The sequence below is a fragment of the Synchiropus splendidus genome, chromosome 19, assembly GCF_027744825.2.
Source record: "Synchiropus splendidus isolate RoL2022-P1 chromosome 19, RoL_Sspl_1.0, whole genome shotgun sequence".
NCBI classification, from domain to species: domain Eukaryota; kingdom Metazoa; phylum Chordata; class Actinopteri; order Syngnathiformes; family Callionymidae; genus Synchiropus; species Synchiropus splendidus.
Window position 1 is genome coordinate 15,376,448 of NC_071352.1, and position 21,197 is coordinate 15,397,644.

The 21,197-nt window shown below is 49.5% G+C and overlaps 4 protein-coding genes and 1 non-coding gene across 5 annotated transcripts; 1 reads left to right on the forward strand and 4 right to left on the reverse strand.

Moving 5' to 3' along the window:
• Window positions 1-417: 417 nt before the first annotated feature.
• poldip3 (polymerase (DNA-directed), delta interacting protein 3) lies at window positions 418-4,319 on the reverse strand. The gene is made up of 10 exons (XM_053852921.1): window positions 4,113-4,319; window positions 3,451-3,551; window positions 2,702-3,126; window positions 2,584-2,625; window positions 2,433-2,507; window positions 1,919-2,134; window positions 1,730-1,807; window positions 1,524-1,653; window positions 1,266-1,332; window positions 418-1,031 (listed from the first exon to the last, which is right to left on the reverse strand). Exons 1-10 carry the CDS (start codon window positions 4,178-4,180, stop codon window positions 815-817), a joined length of 1,419 nt encoding a protein of 472 aa, XP_053708896.1. The 5' UTR covers window positions 4,181-4,319; the 3' UTR covers window positions 418-814.
• Window positions 4,320-4,653: 334 nt separating this feature from the next.
• Window positions 4,654-4,804, forward strand: LOC128751698 (U12 minor spliceosomal RNA). Its single transcript, XR_008413275.1, has one exon. It is a non-coding gene; the product is annotated as a U12 minor spliceosomal RNA (small nuclear RNA).
• Window positions 4,805-5,575: 771 nt separating this feature from the next.
• On the reverse strand, window positions 5,576-6,720 carry ndufa6 (NADH:ubiquinone oxidoreductase subunit A6). Its single transcript, XM_053852929.1, has 3 exons — window positions 6,533-6,720; window positions 5,928-6,043; window positions 5,576-5,776 (listed from the first exon to the last, which is right to left on the reverse strand). Exons 1-3 carry the CDS (start codon window positions 6,669-6,671, stop codon window positions 5,645-5,647), a joined length of 387 nt encoding a protein of 128 aa, XP_053708904.1. The 5' UTR covers window positions 6,672-6,720; the 3' UTR covers window positions 5,576-5,644.
• A 371-nt stretch (window positions 6,721-7,091) lies between these two features.
• On the reverse strand, window positions 7,092-13,928 carry triobpb (TRIO and F-actin binding protein b). The gene is made up of 13 exons (XM_053852917.1): window positions 13,601-13,928; window positions 11,672-11,728; window positions 11,275-11,343; window positions 11,122-11,211; window positions 10,914-11,023; window positions 10,460-10,838; window positions 9,384-9,612; window positions 8,934-9,045; window positions 8,560-8,719; window positions 8,397-8,498; window positions 8,192-8,278; window positions 7,711-7,888; window positions 7,092-7,644 (listed from the first exon to the last, which is right to left on the reverse strand). The coding sequence occupies exons 1-12, from the start codon at window positions 13,604-13,606 to the stop codon at window positions 7,727-7,729; spliced, it is 1,563 nt and encodes a 520-aa protein (XP_053708892.1). The 5' UTR covers window positions 13,607-13,928; the 3' UTR covers window positions 7,092-7,644; window positions 7,711-7,726.
• A 1,026-nt stretch (window positions 13,929-14,954) lies between these two features.
• LOC128750513 (serine/arginine repetitive matrix protein 2) lies at window positions 14,955-19,844 on the reverse strand. Its single transcript, XM_053850693.1, has 9 exons — window positions 19,816-19,844; window positions 19,639-19,771; window positions 19,154-19,384; window positions 18,398-18,525; window positions 17,749-17,933; window positions 15,483-17,475; window positions 15,293-15,410; window positions 15,051-15,110; window positions 14,955-14,975 (listed from the first exon to the last, which is right to left on the reverse strand). Exons 1-9 carry the CDS (start codon window positions 19,842-19,844, stop codon window positions 14,955-14,957), a joined length of 2,898 nt encoding a protein of 965 aa, XP_053706668.1.
• Window positions 19,845-21,197: the final 1,353 nt, after the last annotated feature.

Consider the following 21,197-nt stretch of genomic DNA (forward strand, 5'->3'; position numbering starts at 1 on the left):
GTTATTAATCCCCATAATATTCATATTTAATTGGACAGTTTGATTATTTTCCATTACATTGTTCTTTTGTTTAAATAATTTTTATCTAATTTATAGTCATTTTACTTCCACAAAACATGACAGCCGCTAATGCCTTAATATAAATATCCTGTTATGTACACAAAATACTTTATGTTCAATATACATCATCCTTTTGCAGATGAGAAATTAAACCACCTCAAGTTTTATTTTATTTATCTGGAAATAGATTGAATATCTTCAGTGGCTCTGTTTTCCTCATTTTAAAATTCTACATCTTGTTTTAACACACCGTACAAGGAGCCGTTCTGAAGACTGTGTTTATGCTCCAGTTTCCCCATAGGATCAAATTGGACAGACCGATATGAAGCGGCGGGATTGCTGCCAGTCGATCATGCAAGGAAGGAGTCTGAGGCGTTTACAAAGCTAGATATTTAATGAGAGAAATGTGACTAACAGATTTGTGTTCTCTAGTCATCGGACGACAGAAATCAGTTTACAAACAAATACGAAAGACCCAAATCAACAGACAGACAACCGGGCCACGTCACTTTTCACTGGAATTTAACTCCGGATCCCTCTGCAACACCAAACATCGGTTATAGTCTCGGTAAAATATCTGAATCGTGATGTTGGAGCAGCACCGGCACTGTGGACCGTTGAAATTAATCCAGAGTTGAGTGACAGAAAAAACAAAAAAAACAAAAACTGGATAGCTGGTCACTCTTTTGAACTGACCTGGGATCAGCTGAGAAACACGGTGCTGCTCTTTATCAAAGGTGTAGAGGTGACTCGACTAGATCTTGATGCGGAAGGCGGTGGACTGCGAGCTGGGGGGCTCGGTGGTGGTGGTGGTGGACTGTGCAGTGGACTTGAACAAGGCTTTGAGGATGGTCTGCGGGTCCACCTCCGGCGTCGGCTGGGAGGAGGCTCGCTGGCTGGCCGGTCGAGACAGGGAGGGGGGCAGCCCGTCTTTCTTCGAGCCACTGCTGCCCGGGGTGTCGCTGAGTCTCCTGCGGGGAAACCAAAGTCTTTTCTTTAGCAGAATCGTCTGGAGCGACAGTTGATTATGAAAAGAAACAAACGCACATAACACCCACTCGTGAAAAATAGCGGGACAGACGGCAAAACGTGAGGAAGATTTTTGCTCAGTCATCTGTTGCTACAGCCATCACATTCATTTCCAAAAGTAAGGTCATGTTCAGCTTTGACAGGCAGGTATTAGTAGCAGGAAATCGGCGACTCACAGGAGGATGGGCTGATCCGAAGTGATGACGTTTCCCTGAATGTGGAGGTTACACTTCATCGGCTGACCTGTGGAGCCAAGACAGCAGCTGTGGTCAATGACATCGTGAACCGAGGACTTCATAGTACACGCAACAATGACAGACACTGAGAAGGTAACTAGAGTCTGACAGAGAGGAAGCAAGCTGAGCGTCACACCCAGTCAGAGTCTTCTACGTAACGTTAAAGTGTGTAAGAAAGCAAAAGCACGACGCTCTCACCGTCCAGGCAGCGGTTGTTGTACTTCCTGTAGGCGCTCACTGCGTCATCCTTGCGGACGAACACTACCTCGGCCACGCCCACCTTCACCAGCCGAGCTCGCTTAAGGGCGCCGCACACGCAGAAGAGCTCCTGAGAGCCCAGATAGAACGGTCAGCGACGAGAGTGGCGACAGCAGTAGGAAGAGACGGCAAGAAGGTCTACTCACCACGATGTCCTCCTCTGTGACTCTGGGGTGGAGGTTGTTCACCGTGATTTTGGTTCCTTCCAGGGGACTGAAGGCCGGCTGAGGATGAGAGCACAACTCTTCAGAACCAGTGATGTGAAAGTGAATCATGGTCCTCCTTAAGAAGGTAATAAGCCAAAGCAAGAGGAAAAGAACAACGAGGAGCAGCACCTGAAGGGGAGTTGGGGGAGTCCTGCCGGTGTCCGCCTGCTTCTGCTGGAGAGTACGGGACACCGGCTGCGCGGCTGCAGCAGCGGGCCGGCTGGCTGCCGGGCTGGGCCGCGTGGGAGCCACCGGGACGGGCGGAGCAGGGGCTGTGTAGGCATCGTTCTTCACCACCTTGGTGATGGGGGCAGACATGTTGAATGTGGAGCCAGCGAGTCCAGACTGTGGAGAGATACATTCACCGTCACATCTTCAGAAACAATCAGGAGGAGAACATAAACAGGAAGTGAATTAGAGGTGAATGGCGCCCCCTGATGCACAGCCCTGTGCACCACGTTCACCAACATACTAGCTGCCACGTTTGTTGGCCATTGACTTGTAAATGTCCAATATTGCTTGGTGTGATTCCTCGCATACAAACAAGTAGAAAAGAAAGCGGCAGCAAGGTTTGTCCCAGGATTGACTATGAAATGAGTCCTGTGACCCTTAAACGGAGGAGCAGATCATGACGTCCTCTCACCCGTTGCTGCAGTGAGTTGCCGGTGGTGATCTTGAGCCGTTTGGACAGAACACCTTCAGACTGGTGCAACAGAGGCTGTGTGAGAAAAGAATAGTTTGAGCGAACGCCATTTTGTTTTACTGAACACGGATGGTAAGAAAACGCCTCTGACCTGTGAGGTGTGCAGCCCTCCCGCTGCGCCGACCGGACGTTGCTAGGAAGCAAACACAAATCCATGACTTCAGTGAGCCGGCGAATGTATCGGACAGAAGCCAAGTCTCCCTCCTCACCTGGATAGTTTTGGTGATTTTCAGAGGTGGCACTGCGTTTGTCTGTATGGAAGCCGCCCCGATGCTCCGCTTCAGGCTCAGTCGGTCACGTGCGTCCACCATCTTGCTCCCGTTGCTCGTAAACTGTCCAGCTGAGCTCAGTCCTGGAGCACCAGGAGTGAACTGTCTTGCTTTCAATCCGGTGAAGTTGCTGGTCTGTATCTGAATCGGCGGCATCGGCATGTGACTCTGGAGTGGACGTGCGCCCGCAGCTCCTGTCTGGACCTGAATGGTGAACGCATTCAGTCCCTGTTTGCGCGAGTTGATCATCTGCCGTGCGTCCTGAACCCCCCCAGCTGCTCCTCCTCCTCCTCCTCCTCGCCCCCGGATCTTGAAACGGGCATCTTTCTGGGCCAGTTTCTCTCTGGCGTCTTTCACCGGGAACCCTGAAATGCACCGAAAGAGGACTCAAGTTTGACAACAACTTCCCAGTTTGTGTCTCCCGGTTGTGCATTACTATCAATCGGAATACAGCGCTGAGTGAAACACCTGATGTTGAATATAGTGTACACTATATTCAACATCAGGTGTATCACTGCAGTGAAGGCTGAAGAGCTCAACTCTGAAATCCAGATCGGACACAAAGTAGAGTCCTATTTGTTTACAGTTACGGTGACTGTGAACCTGGGTTTTCGCCAAAGTAAATAAACGTCAGCCTTTCAACAGAGGCCACCGCTTCCTCTCCTGAGAGGTATTTACAGATCACTCACCTGGTCCTCCTCCAAGTCTCTGACGGACATCATTAGGCCCGATTTTCTGGCGAGCATCAAACCCCATGCCAGCACCTCCAGCACCACGGCCAAACATTGTTCTGTGGAGGAAACACAGATGTCTTATCCATTACCAGACCAAGACTCCTAGCTGGTTCAATTGCACATTTAAAGGAAAATACACACAATAAAACAACATCGGACACTTCAAAGAGCCTAAAATAGCAGCTGACGCCATCCGCCAGGAGCACGAATGTTTTTCTGTCACATGTAAACCTCTTCCATAAGTGTGAAGACAAAGCGAGAAGGCCAAAGTTGGTGTCCATGTTAAATCGTTGTGAAACTCAGTTTATTTCAAAGTGTCGAAGAACCGAAGCTAGGGAAATGTTTTCTTAAGTTATCTAAAAACGTCATTGAAATGACATTAGTTATTGTAGGGAACAAAGTACACAAGGCTGAACTCATGAGTAAATCAGAAGACACAACCCTGAGTTAAGGCCACAGACGAAGCTAACGTTTACACACAGCCGAAGCAACGAGCTCATGCTAGCAAGCCTTAGCCGCACAGCAAACAACAACTGTTTACGTCGACAATTATTCGAGCAAATGTGTAGAATATTAAAACCCAACAAAACAGACAAATCTGAATCAACTTTTCTCACCTTTTAATGGGTGCTTTTTGGTTTATACCGCGTTGTCGTATCACTTCATCCAAAGAAACGTCTGCCATTTTCTCTCTCTGCGTCGACGAGCATGCGCATGGGGGAACTATTTCAGTCAAGCTACGGTGTCCGACTGAGCCCAAAACAGATACGCGACGAACGACGGTATATTTTGTTATTTCCAAAAGAGGGTATTACATCACTAAGAAATACTTAACAAACAAATCACGTATTTTGGAAATAGAATTAATTTGCGTAAAATTTGTAGCTAGTTGAGTTTGAATTACAGTATCTGTCATCGATTGCTTCGCTTTTGACCTACCTACCCATGAGCCTTTGCACCGCAGTTCAAGACTGTTGCACTTAGAACATCTAACTAACGCGTTTATTCACATCAATTTTGTTGATTTGCGTGTAATGTGACTATTAATACCAGCTATTTGTGACTGCATAATAGCTAGGTAATAGAACGCTGTAGCAGCACCGTTACTGAAACTTACGGCGCTATTGACTAAGCCTCGCACTCGGCGTTTGGCTGGTTATGCCTTAAACTGATGAGTAAGGAAAATAACGATGCGGGGTGACGCCCGTGTCCTCGTGCAATACGAGAGGAATTTTTGAAAGGGGACAGGTCCGCCTGCTGAGGTGACTCGCCTACTTTGCGAGATGCCTTGCGGGACTGGATCTTCCCTGAACCCTCTGCCTGTTCAACATAACCAGCAGTGCAAGCTTCGACTAGTGACCAGCGTCACGCACGTCCATGTCCACAGGCGTCACCAACCTCACTGGCTGTCTTCGATCGTCCTGTCCCGACGCCTATCCCGTCCCCACGTGACCTTTTACACCCAGTCAGGTCCATGTTCTGACGCTAAATAAAATCACCTCGACACCGATTGCAACCCCGTTGTTGGTGTAGAACCAAACCCTCACCAGCTGGGGGCAGTAGAGCACCAGGAAACTCCGAGTGGAACCCATACTAGCAGGGCATTGACCGTTGATCACACTGATCAGCGATTTAAACGACGTTTTTTCCTGTTCTCCTGTTTAACAGTCGGGGAAATCCATCATCCCCTAATGTGGGAGGAAGGAACTACAACAACCCCTCCACTAATTCATTATATATAACAAACGATAAAATATAAATAATAACTACATCAGACTTAGTTTCTATCACCTTGTTAAATAGATATTTTAACTGAGTAGCTCGAGATTTGAGGTCAAAATGTAAACAAAAAAACGTGAGGGAGTCACCCTGAGTGAAAGTGCCTGCTGTCTGTTGAGCCACAAAATTGGTACAGTACCCAAGAGCAGCACAACCTGAAGTCAGTCAGATCGATAACTTTAGTGTCTGTTATTCATTTGTCGTCCTTTATGAACCAGAATACACTTTGATTCTCTTTCTTACAGTCTATGGTTGACTTGAGTAGTTGGTGTCTATCAACCTACATGAGGAGACTCGGGTGTGGAGTTGTTACAAGTGTATTTACAGACAGCCTGCTCACAAGACAAAAGCGGATCATACAAACAAAAGGTCAAGGGTCATGGCCATGGTAGAACTTGGACATGAAGTCGGCGGGCTGCGCCTCCTGCGTCTCCGAGAAGTATCGCATGAGGTGAGTCTTCTGCTTCCACACGTGGATCGTCTCCTCCAGGTCCATCTTGCCCTGCAGCAGAGGCGCTTTGGCTCATCAGGTTTGTGGCAAATAAATCATAAAACATGTCAAAGCTTCATCTTGAATTTATAGATTTGCAAGAATCATTCTTTGGCCGTTGGACTTGCTCTTTCAGCTTGGCATCTTTACAAGTCTCACTCACCTTGATGACCAACATGTCGATGACTCGCGGGTCGGTCACCTGCTTGTTCTTGTTGAACATCTCCCTCACCTTGGCTCGGCCCTGTTGTGCACTGATGTCCAGCTGGTACATGGTCACTGAGGAGGGACAACAACACTGAGCTGAACGAGTCGAAATCACTCAAAATGCATCTCCTCAAGTTCTTCTTTTAAAAAGCAGCACTGTAAAAATCACCAGTCTGAGCATCTGGACCATTCAATAACACCCATTTAGAAACTCAGAACCCAAGTAAAACTAGAAAAAATTGTGTCATTTTCAAAAAGCAAAGCTGTTTTCATAAAGAGATGCATTGAAAAATATCTTTCAGGTCCTGAATCATAAAACATTATGAACAAATACATCAGCACCTAAGCAACAACATCGATCTCGTTTCTGTTTTTTTTTCGACCACAATATTTTCATGAGGAAGTATAATCCAATGCCAAGTTGAATACTTAATCTGCCCGTCACCGAAACGGCGCTCCTGTTTGCCTCATTTATTTTTCAGGCTCGTTGGCTCCCACAGACGCGACCTTGACGCTCGCGGATTTTTCCCGTCATCTGACGGCCAGATCAGCCCCGCATACCTGCATTCGGAATCTCTCGGTACCAGGCCCGGTAAAGCTCCCGGACCCGCCGCTTGGCTTCATCCAGATCTCGACTAAAAATCGGTTTGACGACTTTCGCAGCACCAGCTGCGGCTCGGGTCGCTGCTGTGGACGCCATGACAGCTGCGGTGTCGTCACTGCCGGTTCCTTTCTTATTCTGCGGTAGCGAACAGCACCGCCACCTAGTGGACACAAATATATTGTTATATGTTTATTTATATCATTTTATTATATATATTTATTTTAGACATCTTCAAGTACCAATTACACTGTATACCCACTATCTTTGTCACATTATAATCGGCGACATTAAAACAACACATGAAAACACCTGCTAAAAGGAGCCAAGTGACTAGTTTAGTTTAGTTGTCATTTCCGCCATTGCGCCACCTACTGGTCGTAATTCCAAGGGGCGCCTCTTCTTCAGCAGGAAGAATTTGTTCTTGTTTGATTTTAAGATTGATGTAAAGCAAATTGGAATTTAAGTATGGAGTCAACATTGACTGAACATTAAATGAATGAATGACGAACAAGGAGCGAGAAGACACTTCCGTTTATTGACTGCAGGATGTGTATAATTTACGATTCTGGTTCTATGGTACATTAAATATGCTCTTTTGACCAAGACTTCCGTCACAATACAAATGCTCAATAGAAAAGTTGGCTCATCTCAGCGACACGTTGGTGATGAGGAAAGGTACAAAAATAAAAAAAGGCGACTACAAGCTGGTAAAAGCGCGTCAACACTCGTTTGATCCGGAAGCTGCAGGTGTGTTGTGAATAACGCAAAAACGTCTTTACATATAAAACACAAATGATGACATTTAAAACAAAGATCCCAAAACGTGGCGTCACCGTGACGACGACACCCGAGAAGGCGGCGGCTCCTCTGTAAACGTCGGGAGGCTTCAGCGTCGCCGAAAAGTAAAAATCCAGTTTTAAGACTCGAAAAAATAGTGCAGTTTTTGTCGTCACGTGTGTGTGTGTGTGTGTGGGGTCCAGTGTAGAGAAAACAGCTCGCCGCCGTCATCGTCGTCGTCGGAAGAATGAAATGTAAGGCACGAACGTCCGCTGGCTCGTGGTTCAGTCAGCTGCGGAGCAAACAGCAGTTACGTTAGTCACCAGGTGCGTCTGCGCGGCTCCAGCATGAGCCCAACCTGGTTGGTCCTGGTGTCAGTGATCCAAACTGTTGCCCAGCTTCTGCCCCTCCTGCAGGGCCTCCATGGTCAGTCTCAAGTGCTCCTTCAAACTCTGGATCTCCCGCTCATTCCGGCCCTTCATCCCGCTCAGCTCCTCGCGGACCTCAGCGTAGCGCTCGCAGGCCAGACGCTTTTCCTGCGGACACACACACACACCTCACTCTTCTCATGTGAACAGTTTCAACCCAAGTTGAAAGTTGTTCTCCCTCAACTTGTGATCTCCACAACAGCCACGAGGCTCTTAAACAGACTGTTTTCTCACTGTTATTCCAACCACACGTCCTTTTGTCTGCAAGTTTGCTTCAGACGGAGAAACATGAACCCATCGACCTACTTTCACCTCACCCGTCTGGGATTTGGAGTTTTCCAGGAGCTCAAAAACACTAAACTCCAGAGCTGTTGGAGGATCAACATTCTCTGAAATCCGCCTGCTGCTCACCTTGTTGAGGAACTGCAGCTCGTTCCTCAGGCAGCTGATCTCCCGGTGCAAGTACTCGATCTCACTTTCCTTCATCCGCAGAAGAACCTGGGGAGCAGGAGGCAACATGCATGAGGTCACACCTGCCCAGATGTTTCAGCGTCACAGGAGGCATCCTGGTCTGGAGAGCGCCTCTCCGACTCATGGGTTAAAGCATCAGACGAACCTCCAGCTCACAGGTGTCCCCTTCCCTGTCGCTCTCTGGACTCAGTTCAGAGGCGGCCGATCGCCTCCGCCCGATCTCTTCTTTCAATCGGGTCTTCAAGTCCTGTGAAGATTCACCACGCTGAGTCGCGACCTTCACCGAGTTCGGGGGCCACACCTCCCACCTGGTTCTCACTCCTCAGCTGCTCCAGCTCTCGCTCCTTCCGGACGATCTCCCACTCTCGCTTGGCGCTGTCCTGCTCCGCCCGGTTCAAGTCCATACACTTCTGCGAGTAGCGCTCCGACAGCCCAGAGAGCTCCCTCTGCAGGGCCCGAGCCTCCGTCCTGCAGGGCGGACACATGCACCAATGAACTGTCTCAACCCCAGAAAACATCAAAGCTTCAGAGGGTTTCCAGGTCCAGTCAGTCGGACTCAGCCAAGTTATTCCACATTCCTGGAGTGCCTGAGCAGAGCCAGCAGTCGTCATGGTGACGGAGCCCCGGCAGCTTCAGGGACCCGAGGAGGCCCAAAGAAACCCGAGCGAGCAGCGAGACTCACTGTTGCTGTGACGCCAGCGTGTGCGTGTCCAGCAGGCCGCTGCCAAGCCGCTTCACCCGCTCCACCTCCCGCTCCAGCTCCTCCTGGTGCTTCCTCTTCAGAGCCTCCATCACTAACACACACACACACACACGGCAGTTAGAGTCTCATGGTTTCAGATCCCCAATTTAGCAGGAGCTCGGGGGAGCCTCCCCCAACCCTGACATGCTTCATCGGCCGCCGCTAGCAGCGCCCTCTAGCTCTCCTCCACCATCAGAAACGTCCAACTTTTTAGAAAAGGGGAGTAAAATTGGGACAGGCTGATGCTGAGCAGCATAAAGGACGTGGAAAACAAAGTCTGAGGATGGAGGGAAACTAAACTAGAGGAAGATTTCAATTTTGGACCAGCACTACCAACAACCACAGCCAACATTCCCCCCGACGAGGAGGCGCCCTCCCGTGACCCCTGACCTCGAGCCGTGTCCTGCTCCTCCTGCAGCAGCAGCCGCTCCTTCTCCGTCTGCAGCTCCGTCACCTGCCGCTCGTGCTGCCTCTGCATCTCCTCCAGCGCCTGCCGGTGTGCCCGCTCCACGGCCGCCAGGCTGCGGCCGCAGGGGGCGCCTGCACCACAGCCCCCTCGATCCCCTCCCTCCCTCCCCCCCGGTTGCAGCTGCTCCAGCTGCCGCCTCAGTGACGCCACCTGAGTGGAGAGAGGACGGAGGTAAAGCTCACACACACTCGGGTCAGCGCTTCCATTGAAAGAATCAAAGCTGAAGACACAGTCAACAAAATATCAAATATTTCTTTTTAAATATCATTAAAAAAATATATATTTTTTTAAATATAGCTGGGAAAACAATTTAAAAAAAATACATATGTTTAATATTGGCTGAATTACTGAACAACAAAAACAACACGAATAAAATAAAAAAAATATTATAAACTAAGTATGAAATAAAATAGTGTAACTTGATTTTAATGTGATGAAAATAAAACATACACATGCAATTCTAAATAAATAAAAAAAATTGAAATCCAAGTTTAGAAAACATTAAAAATGAAATAAATATCCTGAGAGGATCAATATATAAATATTTCATGCAAAAATGAAATTAAAATGAATCAATATTTGTCACAGTAGAGTAATAATAATAATAATAACAGGAATAAATGTTAATGTCATGGCTCAATGGATTTTAAAGTGTTGCTCAAGTTTCAACAGGCACGGCACACGACACAGCAGTCACACAGAGAAGCAGCTTCTACATCAGCGTTTCGTCGTTCAAACTCCCTGGGAAGTAAAAACCAGCAGAAACGGCTCAAAACTCGGGGCCAAATGAGTGAGGCTGAGAGGCGGCGGGGCCACGGAGCCACAGAGCCCAGCCTTTTGTGTTTCTGTGCTCACGTGACAGGGACGTTTGCAAACGCGCTGATGCAGACGAGGAAGAGGAGTGAGTTGGCAGAAAGAGGAAACTTCATCGCAGCGATGAAAAGTTAATTTGCATCTTGGTTCGTTTGCAAATTAGAAAAATCAATCCACGCACTACCTCCCTCTGCAGCGCCTCGTCGGCTGAAGGTCGCAGCCCCGCGGACGGGATGGAGCTCATCTCCTTCAGAGGCAGGCGCTCAAACTCCGCCCACTTCTGCTCGATCTCCGCCTCCACGTTGTGCCTCTGGTTGTTGCCCGTGGTCTTCCTGGACAACACCGCCTCCCACTGGCTGCTGGTGGAGTCCGCGCGGCCCTGGCCTTCGCTCGCCTCCCTCGCCGACACGGGCGACAGCTCCACGTAGTCGAACCTGCGCTGAGCTGGAGCCACCGAGGTCAGGAGCTCCGGTGGGGCGTCACCGTGGCGGGAGGACGGACGGCGGGACGAGAGCGGGAAGCGGGTGTGGGAGTTCTCCTTGTCGCTGCTGCTGTCGGGGAGCCTGCAGAGGAACGTGAGAGGGGAGACTGTGAGGCCGGCTCTGGCCCCCGGTCCGGGTGGTTTCCTGTCCCATTACTGAGTCAGGTCCGGGGAGCTGCTGGGCCGGATGCTCTTCTTCAGAACCTCAATCCAGTTCCTCCTGATTCCGGCCGTCATGGCGGACAGCGTGAACACGGCCTCGCGAGTCTGCGGGACAAAAGCCGAGTCAGGCGGGTCGGAGAGAAGGAGGACGACTGGAAACTGAGCTGGGGCGTGGCCCGCCAGGGGACAAAGAGCTGGAGCACCTGAATCTGGAAGCCGTAGTTCTTCTCCACGTCAAACTCGGACACTTTCACGCAGGACTTGAGGTCAATCTCCCCATCAATGTCGTCCTTCTGCAGCACAGAACAGAGCAGCACAGTTCCTGCGTCTGCTCACGTCACACACCTGAAGCTCACCTCCTCAGCGCTGGAGTCGCGGTAGTACTTGAGTCCAGCATCAGTCAGAACAAACCAGTGCTTCGTCCACTGAGCAACACAGGAGACAGTCAGGATCATTCACTTCATGGAAATACTCATCCATAAATCAACATTAAAAGATAGACAATAAAACAATACTAATAAATAAATCCACTTCACTGAGAAAAAAAATACCGATTTTGAAAGAACAAAAATTAAAACGAAGAGAAAAGAATCATTTTTAGAAATAAATCAAAATTAAAAGATGGAGAATTATAAATAGCTAATAAAAGCTAATAAATTGAAATTGCTAAATAAGAAAAAACATGGATGAAGAAACAAAACTGACGCCTTAAATGCGATGATAAATAAAAGAAGGAATCAGGCTGCGACTCACCTCGCCGCTCTCGTGCAGCTTGGACATCCATCCCTTCTTGAAGTTGAGGAGGTCGGGCTGTGGAGGAGGCAGCAGAAGGTGAGACACTGCTCCACACAGACAACGGTTTTTGGTGGGACCTTTTGGTCATTTCAATATGATTCACCACGAAATAATATAATAGTCGCTGATCGTCCTGTCGACCCGACACTGGTCGGAAAACAGCATCGACTTGAGCAGTTCGCCGTAAATCTAAAGTTCAGTTTCGCTGCCATCAGCGTGTCACAGGCTGCAGGCATCTCCAGATGATCCCAGATTAAGATTAGACCACTCGCTCTCCTTATCTGAGCAGCAAGCACATTCCACAGTGAAGCTTCTGTCATCAGCTCCACAGAGAGGTGAGCGGCTGCAGCCGAGGTTCCGCTGGCGTCGTCTCTACTGAGCCATATTCCTGGACAAGGCCGAGATCCTCTTACCTAGACTGTGTTGCCTTTGACACCCTCAAGATCAAGGCACACGTGATCAACATCAGCCGCAGCAGCTGGACAGCAACACTTAAACAAGATTTATGCTGCATATAACGTGACATAATGCTGCTGTGTCACTAGAGTTACACCTCGACCTTTGACCCCACAGATCCATGTCCTCAGAGGGCCCCAGACGACGGGATCTATTGGGACCTGAAGCCCAACCAGTTAAGGACCGCAACACTTAGTCTACATATTCACTTTTCCTCAGACCAAGTGGAGAAATGTGGACGTAAACAAATGTGGAAATCCAAAGAAACATAGGTCATAATAAAGATAGAAATAAACATATATAGTTTTTTAAATGCATGCATAACTCATCAATAAGTATGGTATACAACAACAAATATTAGCATGCATTTATCTATTCTTTTATAACAGCATTTATTTCATCATTTATTTGACCCTCATCCATAGAACATTACACAACATCAATTATTAATGTAACAAAAATGAGAAGGCAAAACTGAAGAAATAATTATATGTCCAAAAAAAAATTGCGAAGAATGACTACTACATTTTTTTAAGTCATCATGACCTTTAAAATGAAAAGTTTTTGTTATCCACCAATGGAGACGCAGCTGCAGATGGATGACCTCTGACCCCCAGAGACAACAGTCCCAGAGTTGAGAGCAAAGAGACTTGTTCCACAAAACTAGACACCAAGCAACAACCGCCTTCTGTGACCCACGAAGCACGACCGCCGCCTGAAGCCGCTTTGATGGAGAAGTAGCAGCACGGTCGAATTCTTCCTTCCTCATAAGACCAAGTCAAGAAATGGTGTGCACCCTTCGACATCACACATGTGCAAACACGCCGCCTCGGAGGGGCACGCGTGACTTGCCAGGTAACCGGACCATGATGACCAAGGAGCGGTCTCGGTTCTGAGACAGAGCTCAGTCTCAACCCTCTCCAGATCGACATCTCCACAAGGTTCTGGAACCGCTCCCCCACTGCATCCTGGGCCACCTCAAGGTCGTGGCCTCTCTGGGTCGACACCTGAACCACCTCAGCTGACAATGCAAGGTGAGGGATGTGAAACTACCTTCTGATGTAAACAAGCTGCGCCTGAACAACATGAGTTCGCACCCGCACTCTGGCGCAGGAATGACTCGGAAACCCAGGTCCAAAGCTCAAGCCACAAAGCAGCAACAGGTGAAGAGTCAGATATGAGTGAATCTGCGAGGTTACGCTGGATTTCAGGGTGTAAAGTGAACCACAAACGATTCCTATACATCACGCTCGGACCGCAGTGAACGGTAAATATTGAACTTCATCATGCGAGTTCAGCGCTGGCTTCATTGGAAATAATGAGATTTTACTCTTAGAACTGCGAACACGTCCGGACTAACTTGGCGTGAATTCGACTGTTGAGGTGAAAAGAAGCAAAAGTGACAGTTGGAGACTGAAACACGCAACTCACCGTCATGACGACAGGATCCGGTTTGGGTCGGGAAAGAAAAAGAACCGTTAAGTCATACGAGCGAAGCCTTCTTTTTTTTTTTTCAGAGCAGATTATTCGCACACAAGGGGTTGTTTCGGTTAAGTGGATCTCGGAACCCCGACGCTCGGAAACCACCCCGCCATTTGCAGACGCAACAAAGTTCCGTCACGCTCCAGCTCGACAACCACCGCTTTATAGCGTCAAGAATGAAAGGCTGGTGAAACTTTGACCGATCTTCTGGACTCAAGCAGCTCGCCAGACACTTCCTGGGCGGAACCGTGTGAGAAAGCAAACTCGACAACTGAAGTGACATCCGGGGACCTGCAGGGGCGGAGCCAGGGGCGGAGCCACCGCAGCCCCCGTCCATTAAAGCACATTATCAGGTGAAATATTTGGGAAACTTCACGCAGAAATGTGGACTTTATCTTCATTGGTTCATAAAATAAGACACATTTTTGACTCAAACGTTGAACTTCATGTCTTTTGGTTGGTCTGTCACTTTTGCATGCATGCTAACTTTTATCAACTGAGTTCGTGTTATACTGTGTCGGCTCGTCTGTTTTGTTTCTAGACTCATATGAGTAATAACTTCAGCAGTTGTCAGCTGTAGCATACTTGACGATATAGTTGTTGTTGTTTTTTCAGTACAATTAATCGCTCATTGCTAATCTTGTCGCCAGTTTTCCCAGTACATCCAGAATTGGCCTGAGGTCATTATTTACAGCATGAGCCTCCAAACCTTCACATCCATGACCCAAACTGTCTACGCACAAGACTCATCTGTCGATTGCTTTGCTGATTAAGTCATGGAAGATGCTGATCAGATAATAATCAAAAATAATAAAATGTGACCCCAAAATTGGGTGCCACTTCAGAGGGGTCAGTTGGAACCGGACGAACACAGTGGGTTAAGGTCGAAAGACTAAGTGCTAGGGATGGTGTTGGCTGGAGCCTGACTCCGACCAGCGTCACACGGAGTCGCTGGAGTCGACTGTTGGTCTCCGAAACACCACAGAAATCAAAGAGAAGCAGAAATCACAGCCTCTGGAGGAACCTCCAAAATAAAACGCACCACTGCCGTTTTCTATCTGGAGCTCCTCCAGACTCCACTCCCTCCTAAAATGCTCTCTGAGTGGTTTCTGTTGAAGAATTTCGACGCATGCCCCAACAGACCGCAGCCGACAACTCAGCGTTACGAAATGGCTGCAGGCTGTGGGTGAAGTCTGCAGACAGACGATGCAAATATAAAAACCCCCGGCAGGAGATCACCTGCCAGAGCAGGGCGGGCAGCCAGGTGAATATGTAACGGAACGATAAGGAGCGTGGGAGGCAACTAGACAGACAGGAACTTGTTCTGAAGTGGCGACAATATTGATTCAAGATAGAGGAGTTTTACAAACACAAACACACAGCCGGCCTCGTCACATACCTGCTGTGATGTTTGAGCGCGACCTCTCCTGCCCTCCTCTGCTGTGGGACTGCCAGACCTCTGGATGAAACACATCAGGGAGACCATGAGAAGCAGACGGCGGGAATTCTGCTGAAAGCTAACCGCATGTTTTTACTTTGGAACTGGACGAGCCTGGTACATTAAGGTTGGACTCAGAGCGAACAGTTTAGCATGAAGCGAAGAGGAAGTCTTGACCTTTAGATTTTCACGAAGCTCTCTACCTGTAATGACGCTGTGGACTGGGCCCGGGACAGAAACCCACTTCCTGCGTAGGTCCAGTCTCTCTCTGTGTCAGCAGCCTCGTCCCACTCTCGGGAGGGAAGCTTGGTGAGGGAATGGCTGCGGCAACACAAACACAACATTACGCTCACGCTCCAGATCCAGACTTCAGAAACGATTTCTAGGTTCCACCTGGCAGGTTTGAAGAGTTCCTGTCGCCGAGGGGTGGGTTGGTGTTGCGCTCGCCCAGGGTGGTGTTCCCCTCTCTGTTGGATGAGTTTCACTTTTGGCACATCTGCGAGAACAACGTACTCCTCCCGGGTCCGCCCAATGGACACTGCCGACGTCTGTCCGGACTCCAGCGAATCCAGGGAACTCTGAGAGGAGGTGAACCTCCCGATGTAGATCAGTGGTGGAGATGAAGGCCTTGGTGTTGCGTTTGAGAAGCGCTTGTCGTTCAGGGATTGGGAGCCAGATTGCAGTCCGGTTCTGACACCCCTGGCGGAACTTTGCAACATTCCAGCCGCAGCAGGATCTGCTCTATTGCTGTGTGTCTGTCGGGCTGGCGAAGCAGCACGCGATAATGACGAGCTCCTGACGGAGGACGTCGAATGGCGCCACGACCTTGTCCTGTTCTCCTCAGATTTTGAGTCATTGAAGTTGTTTCGTCCTTTACAGGAACGACTGGGTTCCCCGTTGGTGGCATTCCTGAGCACAGAGTAGCCTGGTGGGTCAGTGGAACCTGTCCTCGACGGAGAAGTGTGGCGGCTGGTGGGGTTTTTTCTCACAGGTGAGAAGCTGCTTTCTCTCTTCGCTGATGTGGATCTGTCGAGAGAACTATAGCCTCTCCGTGAGGGCAGGGAACCGAACTCGCTCCGACTCCTGGCCGAGGTGCTACCTTCTGACTTACGCAACATTGACTGAGTGGGAGCTTCATAGCTTCTTGGTGCTGGAGAGGAATTCCGACTCCAGCCTTTCACAGAGCCGCCAAGGTCCGCCTTTCTTGAGGCTTCAAAGTTTCTCCTGCCCAAAGATGGGGAATGATAGTGCCCACCTTGGGGGCTACCCACGGTGCTCGACTGAGTCTTACGAAGGATGGAATGGTTCTGTGTTTCGGCACCTCGGCCCATTTGAGAAACGACGAGTTCATCAGTTTCCTCACCGAGTTTGTTTCTAGCGTTACGCAACAGAGCTTGATTTTCTATGTCGTAGCCTTCCCGGATCGGTGAACCGCAACGTCCGTGATGACCTCGTCCATTCAAAGAGGTTACCGACTCGGATTTGCGAAGGAGCGATTGAGAGGTGTGTGTTCTTCTTGGCGGGGAGGTTGTGTGACTCTCACGCAGGGTGTCAGCGTTCCGTCTCGTCGGAGACAACGTTCGACCGTTCTGTCCTCGTGACATGCAGTTCTGAGTTCTGAGCCTATGAGTGGAGCTGCTGCCGTCACGACCTCGGACATTTAAGGACTCCCTTCCTTCTGGTTTCTTCAAAGCACTTCTAAAATCTGAAACAGCACTGGTTTGGGATTTTACCGAACCAGCGAAAGCTTTGAAGTTTCTGGGCAAAGTGCCTGAGTCAAGACGTCGCCCTGTGGGATCTGGTGAGGATCCTCTGGCCCTTGACTCTTTCATCTGAGCAGCTCTTGGACCCTCAAAGCATGTCCGGGTGAGGGACGAGGGGAACTCACTGTGCCTGAACGTCGATGTACTTCGAGTGGGAGATGAGGAGCGAGATAGAAGCGTGGACCCTTGTCTTGGGGAATCGAAGCGTCCGGATGGCGTGACGGCAGTGTGACTGGGAGCGTTGCTCCTCACACGTGAACTGCCTTTCCGAGTATTTGAGGCCAGCGACTCGGCTATTTTAAAAGGAGTCGGACTTGGAGAGCGAGGGCCTACTTGCGCTTCAACTTCCACAGCAACCTCGTAAGGATCCGGTGGCGGTATCTCCACGGGGATGTCTTCATTCGCCACTTCTGGAATCTGCCTTTCAGATGCTACACCGAGATTAGGGTTCCTGAATGGTATAGTGTCTTTTGGCTCCACGTTTGTGGTCCTGAAAAGTGGGTGACCCCTTTCAAGGTGACGATAGGGAGTGGAGTCCGCGCTTACTTGAGCTGAACGGCCGCCTGCCGCCCTCCCCAAGGAGAAGTAACCACTTTCCCGATGGCCTCGGTCTTCCTTGAACCCTGCGAGGATGGATATAACTTTGAGACAGAAATAGCAACAAGGAGCAATATCACTGGTGTCGCCACTAAACTCCAGATCTCCCTGACACGACCCACAGTATATTGTATTACTGATAATAGCTGTGACACCTCAGCTGCTGACATCAAACAGCACTGCCAGGTAAAGCACACCTGTAACTGGATCTGATATGGTCAAGTGCAGGAAGTTAACTGGAGTGTCAAGCTAGCGGAGCGCAGATCCTTCACAACTTGAGGTGTCGTGACTTTGTGTACCTGGACGTCTCGTGAAGTCGTCTCTGCTCCGAGCCTCCTCCATCCAGGCACAAGGGTTCGGACGATGTGGAGGCGGGTCCAGTCGAGTCATGCTGAGTTTGCTGCAGCCACGACGGACAGGAAGGTAGTCGTCCTCTGTGCTGACTGAGCCGCTGTAATCCTGGAAGTCACTGTTGTCGCGGCCGCTAGCATGGCAGGAAGATAACAATATCTGTTTCCTGGCTCTGACACCAGTGTGTCTCTACTGGGAGACCCAAACCTAAAAAATGTCTCTCTGTAATGCTAGCTGTTAGCAGCATGTTAGCATGTCAGTTGTAGCAACAACAACTGTTGATGACCCAAGGCAGAGTTCGGAGCTAATGTCTAACTATAAGGTGCAAAATTAAATTAAAAAAACACAGTTGAAAATGTTCAAATAAAAACAGAATTTTGAGCAATTATTAAAACTTCTTTTCCAAAGTGTTTTAAATATTTTACTGAGATGAATTTCTGTTGATTTTGTTCCACTGTTTAATGAATAAAGATAGAATGACATTATAGGACTAAGCTGATGTTTAAGAGTCAAATTATCAGACGCATCATAACATATTACTGCAGTTTTGTTGTCTCCTTATACATAACTCTGCTCTTATGAAGATGCCCGCCTCACCTGTCAGTGCTCTGGCTGTCGTCGTAGATGTAGAGCTCGCAGTCCGGGCTCAGGATGCACAAGCGGCTGCCCTCGTCGGCGCCATCCGCCAGGCAACTGCTCACCTGCGACGCCTCGTCCCAGTCCTCCTGATTGGACGGTAAGGCGAGCCAATCACAACGCGGCCATGACGGTTGCAGAAATATTTGAACACAGCAACAGAGGACACAACCACCGAGCTTGATCCTGAAGCACCCTGCTCTCCAGTGGGTCCTCGCTAGCCCGTTCGGCCACCTCTGAAACTGGAGCCGCCGGTGGCTTTTGCTCATCAATCATTCATTGACTTGTAGTGTCACTCGGTTTCAGACGGGCAACTGAGTTCTGACACACAACTAAAATAAATCCTGAAGTCCGTGTGTGTGATGTGTGTTGGGTTTGTTTCAGTGGGTGTTGTGTTTTCTTTGAGTGTTGTGATCGTCACCATGTGGGCTTTTTCTTTGGAGTTTCTGTTTGCGCTCTGATTGTTTTGGTTTTCTTCTGTTGTGTCTTTTACCGGCATGAGTGTTGTGTTTCCTTCTCCAGGGTTTTCATTCGGGTTTGTGTATTTATTTAGTGTTGTGTTTGTGCAGAGTGTATTGTCAGTCTTGTTGTGGGATTCAGTTCTCTGGATTATTTGTGGGGTTTCGAAATTGTTTTTCTGTCTGTGGGGTTTGTGTATTTGCTTCGCTCCATCACTGTGGTGGTGCTGTCACTGGTGTGGGTGTGGTGTGCTCTCACCTTGCTGCTGGCCTCTCTGTCCTCGGTCTGAGACGAGATCGGGGTCAGCAGGACGCCCTTCTCTGGCCGGGTGGCAGGCTTCTGCGTGGCCTCCCCGCCAGAGTGCAGATGCCGCTGCCGCAGGCAGTCGTGGCAGCGGGAGGGGTCGAAGATGTTGGGCTGGAACTTGGGGCAGACGGGCTCCTCTCCAGTGGGGGGCATTTTGAGAGTGTGGGGCAGAGGGGTGTCCAGCTGCCCATCACACGGGACAAGGGTCTTACAGCATGATGAAATACCTGGGAAGGAGAAGGGAGTGAGAAGTTCAAGAATTTATGTCTATCTATCTATCTATCTATCTATCTATCTATCCATCTATCTATCCATCCATCCATCCATCCATCCATGTATCTATCCATCTATCTATCCATGTTAAGGACACACATCTCTTGGGTGTCTGATGTTGACAGTTGCCAGGTAAACGTCTGATCAGTAAACACTGGACTCACCTGACACTTGTAAAGAAACAGTTGGAGACACCGGTGAGTGAGCGTCCCGCGGTGAGTGTGAAACAGAATCCCTACAAACTGGATCAGCTCTCCACTCAGAACTGCACAGCGAGGTGTCGAACTGATCCCAGGTCTGTGAGCAGCCGAGGAAGTGACTGATAAAAGTGTTCTCCTCACCTGATATCAGGAGTGGCAGCCATCCACATCGTCTCTCCAGCTCCAACGCTCCAGCTCCACTCCTGCTGCTGGCTCTGCGGCGCCGTGGCAACCGGGCCCAACTGGAGTCGGCGTGGATCGGCTTGGATCAGATGTCAGCGTCTTTAGAAAGCGAAATGAAGGTGGTGGCAGCTGCCATGCGCTGGTTCAGCTGACCCTAAATAAGTAACAAGGTGAGGGCGGGGCTGCGAGGACACTGAGGGCCTCAGAGGCCCGGCGTGGTGGCGGCCATGTTTGCCCTCAGATATAGTCTGGATGGTGATGGTTACTTCTGTCAGCCGCAGCAGGGTTTACCCTGTTTCCTGGAAGAAACTGCCAAGCTCACGCACACAGCAGAATGAAGCCATGAGACCGTAGAGGAGAGTCTCAGTGATGACCTGCTTTAACCAGTGTGAGTTTGGAATTAGTCATTCGTCTGAAACAAGAAGCAGGGAGAGCGAACTGGTACCGAGACACTTGGTCAGGCCGAGACGAGCTTTGTCCCCAGGAGCAGAAGTTCTGTCCATGCTATGACATCATCAGTGTCTTCACGCAGCTCTGCAGAATACGGAAGGAAGCGACGGGATCAGCTGCGCCACCGAAAGAAGGAACCCACTGTCACCAACTTCTCTGTTGGATTTTGGGAAGTGGCTCTCTCTGAGACCTTTCTCTTTCTCCCGAGGAGGCGGCGAGAAGCGTCACTTCGCCAGAGATGGAGCCGATGTTCTGCTTCCCGGCTGCACGTCTTCGTCCAGCTGCAGCTGGTTCCACAATGGAGGGTTGCTAGTGTCCATGTCGCAGCCGCCGGGTGTCAGTCTGAACTCCTGGAGCGTGAGTCAACACGGCTGCGTGTCGCACCTGAATGTGACGCTGCAGCGGGACGACCACAGGAAGTTCACCTGTCGCTTCTTTGAGGGACAGGAAGTGAAGATCGAGGCAGACTACACACTCCCAGGTCAGTGAATGCACCGCGTTCCACTATCAGCAACGCTGACACATATATACACATTGCACAACCTGGACACACTGAGGTCAGATGTTGCTGCTGTGTCGCAGGTTGGAACTATAACAAACCATCATCCTCATCTGTCGAGTCAGCGTGTTTCTGCTGCTACTGGTCGTCGCGACGCTGCTGTTCATCATCCTGAGGAAACGCTGCTCAGTCGCGGCAGTGGAGCAGTATGAGCTGAGCGGACGCTAGTGACAGGCGAGCAGCGAGCTCGCCGCAGGAGGCCAAACTGCTGAGTCAGCATTCTTCACACTTCACCATAGAAATCTGTAGCTGCGCTCATCCTTCCTTGTAAAATGTCCATTTCAAACAAGTCGGAGGAAGTTAATAAAGAACATGTGACTCGGTCTGGAAC